General features: G+C 45.3%; 1 protein-coding gene across 1 annotated transcript; it reads left to right on the plus strand.

Annotated features, from left to right (window-relative positions):
• Positions 1-270: 270 nt before the first annotated feature.
• KDM8 (lysine demethylase 8) lies at positions 271-14,156 on the plus strand. Its single transcript, XM_083152955.1, has 9 exons — positions 271-501; positions 4,036-4,605; positions 7,073-7,155; positions 7,256-7,416; positions 9,885-10,017; positions 11,031-11,078; positions 12,491-12,640; positions 13,621-13,713; positions 13,959-14,156. The coding sequence occupies exons 2-9, from the start codon at positions 4,155-4,157 to the stop codon at positions 14,121-14,123; spliced, it is 1,284 nt and encodes a 427-aa protein (XP_083009081.1). The 5' UTR covers positions 271-501; positions 4,036-4,154; the 3' UTR covers positions 14,124-14,156.
• Positions 14,157-14,675: the final 519 nt, after the last annotated feature.

Consider the following 14,675-nt stretch of genomic DNA (forward strand, 5'->3'; position numbering starts at 1 on the left):
GCATTTTATTTACTTTATGTCAGCATTTCATTTGCAACAATTATTATGTTTCAACTGCCCCGTCCCAACCCTTGTGTTCCGTTATACTTATCCTGCCTATGCCATTGCCTAAGATGGGAGAGCACCAGATGGGGGTCTCTGCATCGATTCGATTATATAAAACTTCGATGGTCTCTCGTGACATGTCGGTGGCCATCGATGGACGCCCACCGTTCTATTGACGATCACAACCATCGATGGCGACCCCGCCGATGATAACCATCGATAGTAAGCTTCCTGGTGGGCTGGTGGCCATCCCTACTTGTGCCTGCCTGACAAGCAAGCCGTGGGAATTGAGATTTGAGATGAGAACCGCCCCCAGACCCTGCTACTCAGCAGAAAGAACACGAAGTCTTACCAATCAGGAGCTGTCTTTTTCTAACCAATGGGAATGAAAGGTGATGTCACAGCCCGTGTCTCTATATATTTGCACGCTGCTGCATGAAGGAAGCGCATTGACGTGTAAGTATAAGTAAGGGGCTTTAAAAAGCCTTCTCTTGTTGCCCCAGCAGCACCATGTTCCATGTCAGGTCGGCTTCTAATTCCCTAATCATCTCATGTACACAGCGCAGCTATACAGTGACCCACTGCTTTCTGTGTACTCCAGCAGGGTCTGGGGGTCAGGTGTTGTTGGCACTGTACAGTCAGCAATGATAGGCAGTAGTGTGCAGAAGAGGATTCAGTGTGTGAAACATTGTTCTTTTTATTTACTTGGTATTTGTAAGAGAAAAGCCTGTGGCTGTCATAACATAGAGGCAAATTTATTTAACGCACTCCCAGACCTGGTAGCACGCATTATCGATCATTTTGCTTCTACATATCGCATGATGGGACTCCTGTGTTTGATGGTTTAAAAAAAAACAAAAATCTCATGGCAAACCTTATTGCCCATACACTTGTCTGATTTGGGAAGAGGCTGAACGAAGTTAGCTTCTTATTCAATTTCCAGCTTATTATTCAGAATATTCAGTTTTACAAGGGTTAACGAGTCTTAGGCAAAAAAGTTGGCACCTGAATTAGACAGAGGGGGTCTCTATAAAGTAGCTGTCAACCACTAATTTTTCAAACGCATCCTGTAACATGGAAGTTACGAGCTGATTGGTACTTCTCCACTTCATCTCCATTTTAGACTTTTATGCCCCGTTCTCACTGCTAGGTAAATTCCCAGGTCAAGCATGTCCACCCGGTTATACCGTGTTCTCACTGCGAGTGAGAACTACACAGCTTTTACCCGGCATTAAAATGCCGTGGACTGCAGCGACGAGCCCCCGTTTTCACTGCTAGGCAAATTCCCGGGTGAAGAAGTTCTACCCAGTAATTTGCTTTTTAACACAGGGTTTTTTTTCAGTGTGAACGGGTCAACCTGTGTCGAAATTCCTGGGTTTCCAACCCTGCTTTTTATCAGGGTTTGAGACCCGGGTATGCAGACATGGGTTGACCTGTTCACACTGCAAAAAAAAACGTGTTAAAATGAAAGGGACTTATGTATTTGCATGGCGCCCACTAAGCAAATAGTTAAGTGGGCGATTATGCATAAGAAAATCGCATCGCATGCGATTTTATAGGGTGCGATGCCATTTAATTTAGTATACACTTGTATGACATTCAGTGGGATTTAGGCACCCCCCACTATCCACGCCACCCCGAGGCGTGGCGAGCGGTATCGGAACGGGTCCTCGACCTTTTCATACCCCCACTATCCACGTCAGCGTGAAGTTGATTTTAAATAGTGTGGCGAGCCACCGAGCCCGAAGCGTGGCGAGGGGGCGCGGATTACGTTACATGTATTCTGCTCGGTGGCTCACTGCGCTCGCCACACTATATAAACTCAACTCCAAGCCGACGTGTATAGTGGGGGTATGAAAAGGTCCGGGGGGGCGCGTTCCGCCGCCCCGCGTAGGGCTCGCTGTGCTCGCCACGTAAATAGTGTGGGGGGGGGGGTGCCTAAATCCCATTGTATGTCATACAAGTGTATAGTACATTAAATGGCATCGCACCGCCCAAGGACAGAGAGCAGTGAATAAATTACATAGGAAAATTGCATCGCATGCAAAAAAATCGCATGCGATGCGATTTCCCTATGGTGCCGTACATATGCTAATTGGGCTCCCTGCTAATACATAAGTACCAAAGGAAAATTACCGGGTCAACATGCTTCACTCTGGAATTTGCCTAAGCATTGAGAACAGGGTCCGGCGCTGCAGTGCAGTCCCCGTCATTAGAATGCCGGGTAAAAGCCGTGTTCACACTGGCATTGTGAACACGGCAATAGTGAATAGACCTCTTAATTGCTGTGATAAGCAGCCTTAGTTAATGGCTCAAAACCCCAATAATAAACTAAACACATTGTACTTGTGTGGTTACTAAATGGACAGTAATCTCTTCATATATCGTTCTGTGTGCCGCCCCCCCCCCCCCCCCCCCCCCACACACACACATCTTGCCCTTCCTCCTATCTCTCTCTTCATCCTATCTCTTGCCCTTCCTCTCTTCCATTGCTCGCTCACTTCCTCCAATCTCTAATGGTGCCTACACATGTAGCGATGTGTGTAGATGAGCATTCTGAGCGATACTACAGATCCGACCATCCACCATGCTGAGCACCTGGTAATTTGCCGATTTTATTTTTTTACATTTTTTTTTTAACAGTTTCAAAACAGTTACAGCTGCAGTGTGAAACCGCTAATATTTTGGATCCCACACCAGTCCCCCCCTCCCCTTTGCCAGTGCTCCCCTGGTACTTGCCAGCGCGCGGGGGGCCAGGCAGCGGGGTCCATCCATTGCTGGGGAAACAGCAAAATCCAGTTGGTGGATGGGCAGTGTGCGATGGGGTCCGTTCGGCGCATGTGAAGTCAGCGGCTGGGTCCCTGCATTGGATGGGAACTAGTAGCGCTACTGGTTTCCATCCACCGCAGGGACCCGCCGCTGACTTCACATTCACCGAACGGACCCCGCTGCCTCCCCAGCAATGCATGGACCCCGCTGCCCGGCCTCCACGCGTTGCCAAGTACCAGGGGAGGTTTTCTTTGTTGCCATTCACACTGTCCTTCATTATATTCCAAAATGCTTAATATAGTTACAAATTGCTTTAGTATTTTTGCAGGATTAAATAACTCAATGCAAAAGGTTATGAGTTTTAATATGGCAGTATATTGAAATGTGATATTTAATAAATGTATAAGCGGATTTGTTCTATATAGAGGAGTTCTATAATAAATGTGTATAAAAAAAAATATATATATATATATATATATATATATAATGTGGGACAGGCCATGATAGCGTGGGCTTTCTCTGGGATCAGTTTTGTTATGCACCTTCCTTACAAGGGCATACACCTTAATTACCTATATGAAAAATAGGGCGATGGGGTAGCGCCAATTCTATATGAAAAATAGGGGGATGGGGTAGCGCCAATTCTATCTGGCACAGGGCACCAAAAACATATCGCTCTGGATGTCACGCTATTGTCCATTTAATACAGGCCACCTGCGCACTACCTTATTTCTGTATGTCATATGTATTATAGGGGTAAATGTATGAAGCTGGAGAAGTCATATCTATCCCCATAAAGAATACTGGGGCAGATATATTATAGCAGCGCATAGCGCCCCGCTATATTACTTCATGCTTCGCCTCATTAACGAGGCGAAGCAGGAATCGACATCGACAAGGTGTATTAACATCTTGTCTGGCGAAGCGGGGGAGCGCAAACTCCCGACTCTGGCGATGTCCCCTCCTAGAGACTTCTCTCCCATATCGACTCATCATACATCTGCCCCATTATGTGCAAGGTGATAAGGCACCAGCCAATCAGCTCCAATATGTAAATTAACAGAAGCTGATTGGCTGGAGCATTATCACCTTGCACATAACAATCTTTATGGGGATAGATAACACTTCTCTAAGCTTCATACATTTACCTCATACTGTATAAATACATTATTAGTATAAAGTTTATTTTTGGACATTAATCTTTGTCTATCTCTTACACAGGTCTAGAATGCTGTGCACACACTTTAGATGTCATTTGGAAACGCTTTATACTTTGAAAATGGGCCAAGTTTGAACCGTGTAAAAACAATTGCAGTTCCCGACCTGCAAGGTTCCGCCTGATGATGCCACGCTTTCTGTGGTCACAGATTAGTTCTATCTTGCCCAGTAGTCTGGAAGAGTTCCCAACAGAGCTGGGCCCAGAGGTGGATCGATCTATAGCTCAGTGTGTGAAAGAGGCTGCTATGTATATTTACAATGGTGACTTTGGACAATGTGGGCAGCTGGGAGAGCTGATCATGGATTACAGCTGGGAGAAGCTGAATGGCTGTAACTGGAGAAATGTGTCCAGGGACTGGAGGACTGTGTACTCCTATGGCTGCCTATATAAGTTGGTGGGTGTGTGCGGAGCTGGAGGTACAGCATTCAAAGAGGAGGAGTCTCTGCGAATATGTGACATGGCGCTACTCCTGGGGGCCGAAATCATGAATAATGTGATCAGCAGAATAATTCCTATCCTGCGGACTACACACAGCTCGGAGAAATCTGCAGAGACCGCTCAATGTTTATCAGGTGTCTAGTCCTCAATGGGCTTGATTCAGCTCATCACGATGTTAATAGTGCTGGGATGGAGGTCCTGGGGCTAATCAATAGGTTGTGCTGTTACGTCCGACCAGAGGATTTCTTCTCGCACCCCTCCTGAGTTTAATGGTCGGATCGTACAATCGGTTCACGATCTGTTGAAGCACGTGATCTGCTCACAACCTGCACATGATCTGAATCCGATCCGATCTTGACCCGTACCCAGCTGAATGGTCGTTTCCAGATCCTACCTGCTGCAGGTAGGATCTGTTAAATGACCAAACGATCCGCTGGGCCGCGCATCGGATCTGAAATGGCCCAAGACATGCCCAATTTACATACAATCGGACAAATCGTTCTGGTGTGTATCCTACATAAGGCATGAAACTGGCATCTCCCAGCTAAGTGCAGGGTGCGATGTTGACAATTGAATAGCTCCTTCCCAGCGGTAACATAGCGTGACTAGAATACAACGCAGGGTTTCTCATATAGGAAAGAGGGTTTCTGGGGATATCTGCGCAACTTCTTTGGATAAAAACTGAAAGAACAGCCACAAAAAGCTACTAGGTTACTCCCCTAGTTACCAGTAATTACACAATAGTAAAGGAGTTTTTGTGGCACTTTCCAGTGTAAAAGGGAAAGGGTAGGAGAAAAACAGGCATAGTAACAATAACCGGCAATTAAATAGTCCACTGCAAAATAGCCAGTAAATTAAATGACCTTTATTAATCCACCATAATTCCTAACTACTTGTGTGTATAAGGTTCCTTATGTTTTCTAATTTAAGCATACCATAAAACGTACTCAGTGATTTATCAAAATCATATATAGAAAACAATGCACACACCAATAGCCCCAGACACAGACAAGTGTACCGTCAGATCACTCTAAAGTCATTGTCCTGGTTCCTCCATCTCAGTGCAATTCAGTGTGATCATTTGCAATTTTAGGCTTTACTGTTTGGACTATCCACCAGCCGCTGTGATCTTCACCAAATTCATGGAAGTTATGACAGCCTACCTCCGTTGCGGTGGGTTCAGAACCTTTCCAGAGCTTATCATGGATCACATGCAGCTAACGGTGCAGCTTCTGAAGTCCTACGGTTGGACAATCAATTGGCGCAGGTCTACGTAGAAGACTTCTCAGCAGATGTTGTGCTTGGGGCCTCTGCTGAGTTCCAGGGTTCAAATGGTCTTCCTTCTGGAAGACAAAATGTAGGCCTTGCAGTCCAAGGTCCGCTGATTCCTGGCTCTTCGCTAGGTGTGCGCTATATAAGAAACTTATAATAATAATAAGATATTTGGTACTTGTTTCCTAACAGGGTGCCCAGATTTCCTATGTACGGTAACGTAGTGAAATTGCATCGCATCGCAATTTTTTTATGTAATTTATTCACTGCTCTGTATGCCCCAGGGGATCGCATCACACCTCCTGCAAAACCGTATTCGTTCGCATGCGATTTTATAGGGTGTGCGATGTTATTACATTAGCTACACAGTAATATCATTGTATGCCATACAATGATGTTTTACGCACCCCCCCCCCCACTATCCACACCACCCTGAAGCGTGGCGAGCGGCGGCGGAACGCGTCCTCCGACCTTTTCATACCCCCACATCGGCGTGGAGTTGCTTTTATATAGTGTGGCGAGCGCACGCGGATTACTTTACATGTATTCTGCGTCCCCTCACGGGGCTCGCCGTGCTTCCGGCTTGCCACAATATATAATATCAACTCCACGCCAACATGGGTAGTGGGGGTATGAAAAGGTTGGAGGACGCGTTCCGCTGCCGCTCGCCACGCTTTGGGGTGACGTGGATGGTTGGAGGGTGCCTAAAACCTTTTTGTATGTCATACAATCATATTATTGTATAGCTAATGTAATGGCATCGCACACCCTATAAAATTGCATGCGATCGCATACGATTTTGCGGGCGATGCGATGAGATCCCCTGGGGCATACAGAGCAGTGAATAAATTACATTAAAAATAGTATCGCATCCCACGGCACTAAAATGGCCCATGCGATGCGATTTTCCTACGCAGAATAGCCCACTAAGCAAATTGCTTAGTGGGCGCCCTGCTAGGAAACAAGTACCTGATTTACCTTACAGGAATCCCAATACAAACATTCTCTGTAAAGAGCTGCGAATTATGTGTGCGCTCAGAGGGGGAACAGTATGCAAATGAGGTCCAGCACCTCTGATGGTGAGGTGGAACATTTTCACCTCCACATTGGCCCTGCACAGTTATTCTCACAGAAAAGCATTCTAGTTTGCAGGGGGATGCCAAAAACCCTACCACTGGACCTGTCTCTGCCTAATGGGCGGATGGGAGGGGGGGGTAATTAGGTGGCATAGAGAAAGGAGTACCCTCACCTCTGCATTACCACTTTAAGCCCTGTGTGCGCTATATAAACAACTGGCAAAAAATAAAACACTCTTTTTCTTTCCTATAGGCCCGACGTGCAATAAACAAAAAAGGCCGAGAGATTTTGACGGAAATGAGGTGGAGAGAGAGACAAAGGGTACAATCCCTGAGGTAGGCAATTAAGAGAATATATTATTTTATTTGTGTTTTTTTGTACTGAGACATTATTTTGTTAAGCAAATGAGTATTATTTTCTTATTATTCTGTACAGAAAATACATCGTCCACTTACCCCAGTGCTGCATTCCGAGAACACCATACCGACTGTGCACTGCCCTTCTCTGGAACACTTCAAACAGAATTACCTGGCTCCTCAGAGGCCAGTAATACTAGAAGGGGTCATTGATCACTGGCCGTGCATGAGCAAATGGAGGTAAAAGTTACATTTACCATAGAGACTTTACTGGCATGTGAGACCGATGCAGAAATGATGGCATCGCCCGTCAGAAAATTTACTTACATGACCTCTCTGTGCTACTTTCAGTTTAGATGCGATGCCTTTGACAGAGAACTTGTACAGTCTGCCCATAGAAGTTGCACCTGGATTCTGTCTGTCCTACTTAGGTAGATAGGAAAAGGATGAGCAGCGCTTAATACGGATTTATGAAAAAGTTTTAAAATACCTCTAATAGAGCAGTGGATGGTCTATAACACAATTTTAATAAAACAATAACATAAATAAAAATATATGATAATATAAAAAAATACACCCACAGTAATAAAATATTAATGTATCCTGGAGACTCCGTTCCTAGAAATACTCTGACGTAACTATCTTTAAGAAAGCTACCTGATGTAGCGAAACGCATCGGAGACTGCTGCACCACCAACCTGTTTTTACTACCACCTGGATTGAGTCCAAACCAACCCCTTGGGAGACACCATACGGATATCACCCATATACCACTCCCCAAGTCACCATTTTGCAATTGGATTACAAAGATCAATACAATTACCACTTACCCAATACCTCCAGCTGATTGTGGGTGATTCATCCCCATCTTGGGCTGACTGCATGGACCTTTGAGTGGATAGCGTATACTTTGCTTACCCTTACAGGGACGGTAACTATTCCACTATATATTTACCAAAATGTTGGGGTATTTCTAGGAACGGACTCTCCGGGTTACATTATTATTTTATTATATTATCATATATTATTATTTATGTTATTGTTTTCTTAAAATGTTACAACTTTTTCAGAAATCCTTTTTTTGCACTGCTTACCCTTTCCCTATATCCGTTTATTCAGTGCACAGGACTAACTATCCTGTTTCTCCTAGCAGCTGCTGGAGACACTACCCATACCAAGCGCCCTCGGATCACCCCCTTAAAAGGGTGGTCCACACATCTCTTTGAGAGGAGTGTATACAATAACACACCACAATTCAGAGGCAGGACTCTGGGAGGCAATGGAGTCATCTGCTGCCGGGCTCCTGCTCCCAAGGGGGCACCTCTCCTCCCCCTGGAAGTTTAAATTAGTCATAAAAAGCCAACGATTTTGATTCTGTTGCCGAGTTCTGAAATATTATTTCTATCTATATATATTTCTGAACAGAAGGTTATATAGGATTGTGTGTTTGCGTGTGTGTGTGTGGGGGGGGGGGGGAGGGGGGCAGGAGCACCAATATATATATCTTTCCTCCTGGCAACTGGAGCGAACTTACGCCACTGCCATAATAGATAGGACGGAATGTAATGCTGCCCGAGTTCAGCGGCAGGGCAGGATGCTGGCTGGACTTGGACTTTTTTTTTTTAAAGGTGCAATAATTACATTCCGTACATAGGGGGACATTTAATCCCAGTTGCTATTTACGACAGCATTGAAGGCGGATCTCGACAAAACAGATCCGACTTTAAAACCAGTCGGATCTGTTTTGTCTTACATTGTCGAATTCACGGCCGTTTCTCGACATTCCTCGGTCGTTCTCACCAGCGTGCCCTCTTTCCGACCCTTGGCGGGCGGAACATTAAATTCCCCCTGTAGAGTCTGTGTCGAGCTGGGCGAAAATGGGCCAGGATTCCGACTGTCGGAAAGTTCCCACAGTTGGAAACCAAGATTGAATACCCTCAATAGACTTTGTTTGTACAAAAAGATGTTCTGCTAAGAATACAACCTTAAAATCAGGGGCGGATGGTAATGGAAAACCAGTCCAGGAAATTTCTGTAAGTAGCCCTGTTGGTGGGGTCTGTTGAAATGGTGGTATCCTTCCTCATAGGGCCTGATTGTGGGTTGGACACAGATGCAGCTGTCCTTGTGGGTTGGACACAGATGCAGCTGTCCTTGTGGGTTGGACACAGATGCAGCTGTCCTTGTGGGTTGGACACAGATGCAGCTGTCCTTGTGGGTTGGACACAGATGCAGCTGTCCTTGTGGTTTGGACACAGATGCAGCTGTCCTTGTGGTTTGGACACAGATGCAGCTGTCCTTGTGGTTTGGACACAGATGCAGCTGTCCTTGTGGTTTGGACACAGATGCAGCTGTCCTTGTGGTTTGGACACAGATGCAGCTGTCCCTGTGTCCTAATATATTGAGTAAAAGATAACAGCAATATAAACTATAGATATATGCAGTACAATGTATACTTAAAAAGAAACAGTGTTACAAAGAGAACAAATGCAGGTACAACTAACATAACAACAACTAGCACATATAAGGAATAACAATAACCGTCAAAAGGAAGCAGAGACCACGATCGGATAAGAATCCCTAACACTCCAACATGCCACTCTCTCTCCCCTAACACAGCCACACCACCAGTCTGTCACCCGCTGTCCTCTACCGGCCACAGGCTGCCACTAGGAGCCTGGCTTATTGTTACTGTGCTTCTACCCAAACAGCGTGGAGTACATACAGAAGGTGGCCGGATGCCGGACGGTGCCCGTGGAGCTCGGGTCCAGATACACCGACGCAGAATGGTCTCAAAGCTTAATGACTATAAATGAGTTTATTAATAAATACATACTAGATTCGGTAAGTAACAGACCTTTATCAGAAAGGGCCCCTGATATATTCCTAGAGGATGGAGTTCATTACACAAAGTAAAAAATACAAGAGCAGTAAAGATAAAATATTTCATCTAACTGCTGTCTCAATAACTGCGCCCCCCGTCCATGCTGCTGTAACCTATAGAGATGCACATACAGAACAACTTGGATGCTGTGTGTGTTCCACTCCTCAGCAGGTACAGGGCCGGATGCACTAAGCTTCAAAAGTGATAAAATGGAGAGTCATAAACAGCCAGCCAATCAGCTGCTGCCTGACATTTTTCAAACACAGTCTGTGACATGGCAGGTAGGAGCTGATTGGCTGGCTGTTTATCACTCTCCATTTTATCACTTTGAAGCTTAGTGCCTCTGGCCCACAATGCTTAAAGCGCAAGGTCCGTTCACAAAGGGATAAAAACTGGCTTAGGTGGACACATGATATAGATCAACAGCGTTGGAAGGTCGACACAAGCATTAGGTTGACAATGGGAAGGTCGAAATGAGTTTTTCGCATTTTTTGCCCTAGTGTTGACATAGTTTACATGAACACCGTCAAAGTGGACCGCGTCCCCTCAAATGCTTCGGGCACACTGTTTTATTCTTCCACCACGCCCTAGCGGATGGTAGGCATGCAGGCACATGTCAGCTCAAAAAAAAATGTAAAAAACCCATGTCGACCCTTTAACTGTCAACAATTGAAAGGTCAACATACGTTTTTCATGGTATTTTTTGCCCTGGATGTCGACATAGTTGACATGGATATAGTCGACCTAATGCTTGTGTCGATGTTCCGACAACCCTGTCTACCTAAGCCATGTCGACCTCCTGTAGTCGACCCAATTCATGTTGACCTAACTGAGCGTATCCCGTTTAAACGCCATAAGTCCATTTCTGAAGAGACCATGACTTAACAGTAATTATAATAAATGTTTTCTGCCCAATGTAGATGTGACATTCTGTTGTAATTGTAGTAATAATCTACCTTGTTATCTGTTTAAGTCACCGCATCGCAGGGGTTACCTCGCTCAGCATCAGCTGTTTGAACAGGTAAATCATTAATGAACAGAATAATAACAAGTTATATAATAGATCCTGCAGGGAGAGCTGCTTGTAATGGTTCTGAGCACGAGTATACACTAGAGGGCAAGATCTTGCTGCAGACACTGGGGCTCGCCATCTGTGTGTGGTGTACGTCAGTTAAATAAGAATATTTTACAGTGAATGAACCATTGCTTAAATAAAGAGCAGAAATCAGCAGATTTGAACTTTTTCTATATAATTGATTTTTATTGTTGAAATTGTGAACCTACTGTGATGCCCATTTATCATTCAATATTTGCAGCTAAATCCCCCAAAACACAGTTTTCTGGGGCTAGCCACAAATATTAAGTATCACCCCATGGTATGTAGGAGGGGCCGCAGCAGGAATCTCCGATCCCTACTTTACCGCCCCCGGGCGCTTCCCCCATGGGTTTTTATGGGGGATGCAAAGCTGCCCAGTGTATCAACATCGGGAAGCAGCGCATCGCATCCCCGGGCTACATTCTGAGATGGCGATAGCCCATTGTAGGCTATGGGCTACACACCGCACTACTGCCGGGTGCAGTGCAGTCAGCGGGGTCGGCGGGGGTTAGCGCTAACCACACATGTGCAGAACGCCCCCCCCCCCTGTAATATTCTGCCCAGATCGCATTGTTAATGCACTGTATGTCTCTCTTTCTCTTGTACTAGCAGTGAGGAAGAAATGGTTGGAACCATGGTGTATTGTACAGATGTGTCCACGTACATCTAGCATCCTTCAGCATTACCAACCCTGCTAGTCGCGTCGTGCAATGGCGCAGGCATTTTTCTTTGCAACGTTCGCTCTTGAATTTGATCTTATTTGCAGAAGAGAGCAAATTGGACGCACAAGCAGCTTCTGCTGAATAAAATTATTTGAGGTATACCCATATTGTGTGTGTGACTGCGGCTGTATCTGTCTACGAAATGCTATGTTACAGTGTTTTCCAGGAAGACACTACAATCCACTTCTTATGCAGATACAGCGGCAAGCACACATACCATATAGGTATGCTGCTTGTCATTTTATTCAGCAGAATCTGCTTGTGCGTCATATTCGCTTCAATTTGCAAATAAGAGGCATTTTAACAGAAAGTCACAAAGAACATGTTCTTTTTAACGTGTATGGCATGAAGGATAGGTGTATGTGGGCACATCCGTTAATGGTTTTTAATATGAAATAGTTTACATATTTTGAATATCAATCTGCCTGTGCTGGGCATGTACAACATACTGGGGACTCCTGAACCTTGCTCTGTATGGTGATTTCCATTTTAATAAGTATTTGATGCCATTATAGAATTTGGAATAAGGTTAATTAGGACTAGCCGGAGCAGTAATTGGTGTCTCCCATAATAATATTGTATTCTCTGCTGTCTTGGCTTTGGGTGATGGGACAGATACATGAACTGAAAGAGGATATTGGTGTCCCGGATTATTGCTGCCTTGGCGAAGGGAACGAGGATGACATTACTATTAATGCCTGGTTTGGGCCATCAGGAACGGTGTCTCCTCTTCATCAGGACCCTCAGCAGAACTTCTTGGCACAGGTTAGTACCTTATGTCTAGATTTGACCTTTTACAGCGTATGTCCCCTTGGTATCGCCACCGTCACTTGATTACATGTAAGTGCACTGGTATTGTATAAATATATGGCTTGGTACATTCGTTCAATGTGAGGCATTAACACGCACGTTCAGTACGTGGATGGCGTGTAGACGTACGACACGCTGTTGGGATGAGTCTTATTTTGAGTTACAAATACATCACTACAAGACATCAGTTTTCCATCCGAGCAGGGTCGGACTGGACACTGCGGGGTAGATTTATTATAGTGGCGTTTATCGCACCGCTATAACACTTCCTGCTTCATCTCATTAACGAGGCGAGGCAGGAGGGGAGACCGACAACATGTACTAACATCTTGTCTGCCAAAGCGGGGGAGCATAAACTTCCCCCTCCGGCGATGCCCCCCTCCTGCTTGACAGCACATCGGTTAACACTGACACGCTGTCTCCTTGCCCCCGGCCAGACTGGGCATGTGCGGGATCTTGCTACTCACGTGAGATCTCCAGCACAGCCCAGATCCAACAGCAGGGACAGGCTGTCCCTGCTGTGGGGATAGGGCATTGCCACCTGCAGCTGCCGAAGTTGATAGCTGCAGGGGACGGAACGGTCAGCCATTAGTTAGGAGTAAGGCGCTCTATTTAAAATATGGCAGCTGCGCTATGCTATCTCCCCCCGTAGCGCCACTGATATAGTACCCACATTGCGGGTGTCCTAGATCAGGAGAAGCGCTATCCCCTGCCATAATGCACATGGCTAGCGCGTATTTCCCTGAATGTTCATAAGTCTACCCTTGCATCTGACATTGCACCTATGTTGAGATGATCGTCCCTAAATTCTGCACCATTACATAGCAGTAAATCCGGCCTAATATGTGCACATTCCTGTAATCGGATATTTTAGGCACAGGAAAGGACAATGGCTCCTGTCTAATACAAATACACTTGTATCATTTCCATTTTAGATTGTGGGGAGAAAGTTCATCCGTTTGTACTCTGTGTCGGAGACGGAACACCTGTACCCATACGATTCTTCCCTTCTTCACAACACCAGTCAGGTGCGTATCCACATTACACTGATGTCCTTTGCCCTTTTTATTAGAGATGTGCAGACTCTGATTTACTCTGATTTCAAAGCAGGATCTTATTGGCTATCAACTGTCAACAACTGTCATGTGATTTGGGATAGCCAATAAGATCCTGCTTTGAAATCAGAGTAAATCAGAGCCTGCACGTCTCTACTTTTTATGTTCTACCTCCAGTTTAACAAGAGCTCTGTCACTGTGTTTTTCATTTATTTTAGGTTGATATTGAAAATCCTGACACCGAGAAGTTCCCTAACTTTGTACGAGCAGCTTACCAAGAGTGCGTCCTGCGGCCCGGGCAGGTCCTGTTTATCCCAGTGAGATGGTGGCATTATGTGCGAGCCCTGGATATCAGCTTTTCTGTCAGCTTTTGGTGGTGTTGATTGGATGCTTTATAAAAACTGCAGATTCAATAAGGGGTCTGTTGACTGTATGGTCGTTGCATACTGCACACACATTAATTACCTCATCGACAGTCAATAGGCTGACCGCTATTGGTCAAGACATGCATTGGGTCTACATGGTAAAAAGTCCACATGAGTTTTTCAGGGTCTTTTTGGTGTCTGTCGACATCAGGAAAATCTCATGTCAACCTTTTTCCATGATGACCTTTTGCTTGTATCAGCCTTTTGACCATTTGTCCACCTAATGCATGTCATCCTTTTTCACGTGTTGACTTGTCTGTCCACCAATAATGGTTGACCAATTGATGACTGTTGACCTAATGACCACATACCCTAAGCCACACCTGCTTTTGTCCGTTAGCAAACCAAATGTGCTTTGCGAGCCAATCCTGAACCACCCCCTAAAAGTGTAAGGAAGGGGAACAACATCCACACCCCAGCACAACTATGCTGATTTCTGCGAGTCCAGAGACCAGTTACAGAAAAGGGGGCACTAAACAGTGCGGAACCCATTGACTCTGGGCAACAGTG

Source organism: Crinia signifera, chromosome 7 (assembly GCF_055691185.1).
Source record: "Crinia signifera chromosome 7, ASM5569118v1, whole genome shotgun sequence".
Classification (NCBI taxonomy): Eukaryota; Metazoa; Chordata; class Amphibia; order Anura; family Myobatrachidae; genus Crinia; species Crinia signifera.

Bases quoted from the DNA above. Each gene is read 5' to 3' on its own strand.
- KDM8 (XM_083152955.1), top strand. From the start codon at position 4,155: ATGATGCCACGCTTTCTGTGGTCACAGATTAGTTCTATCTTGCCCAGT. The intron at 7,417-9,884 runs GTAAAAGTTACA...CTACCCAAACAG, and splicing joins CCGTGCATGAGCAAATGGAG to CGTGGAGTACATACAGAAGG. The intron at 11,079-12,490 runs GTAAATCATTAA...GTGATGGGACAG, and splicing joins AGCATCAGCTGTTTGAACAG to ATACATGAACTGAAAGAGGA.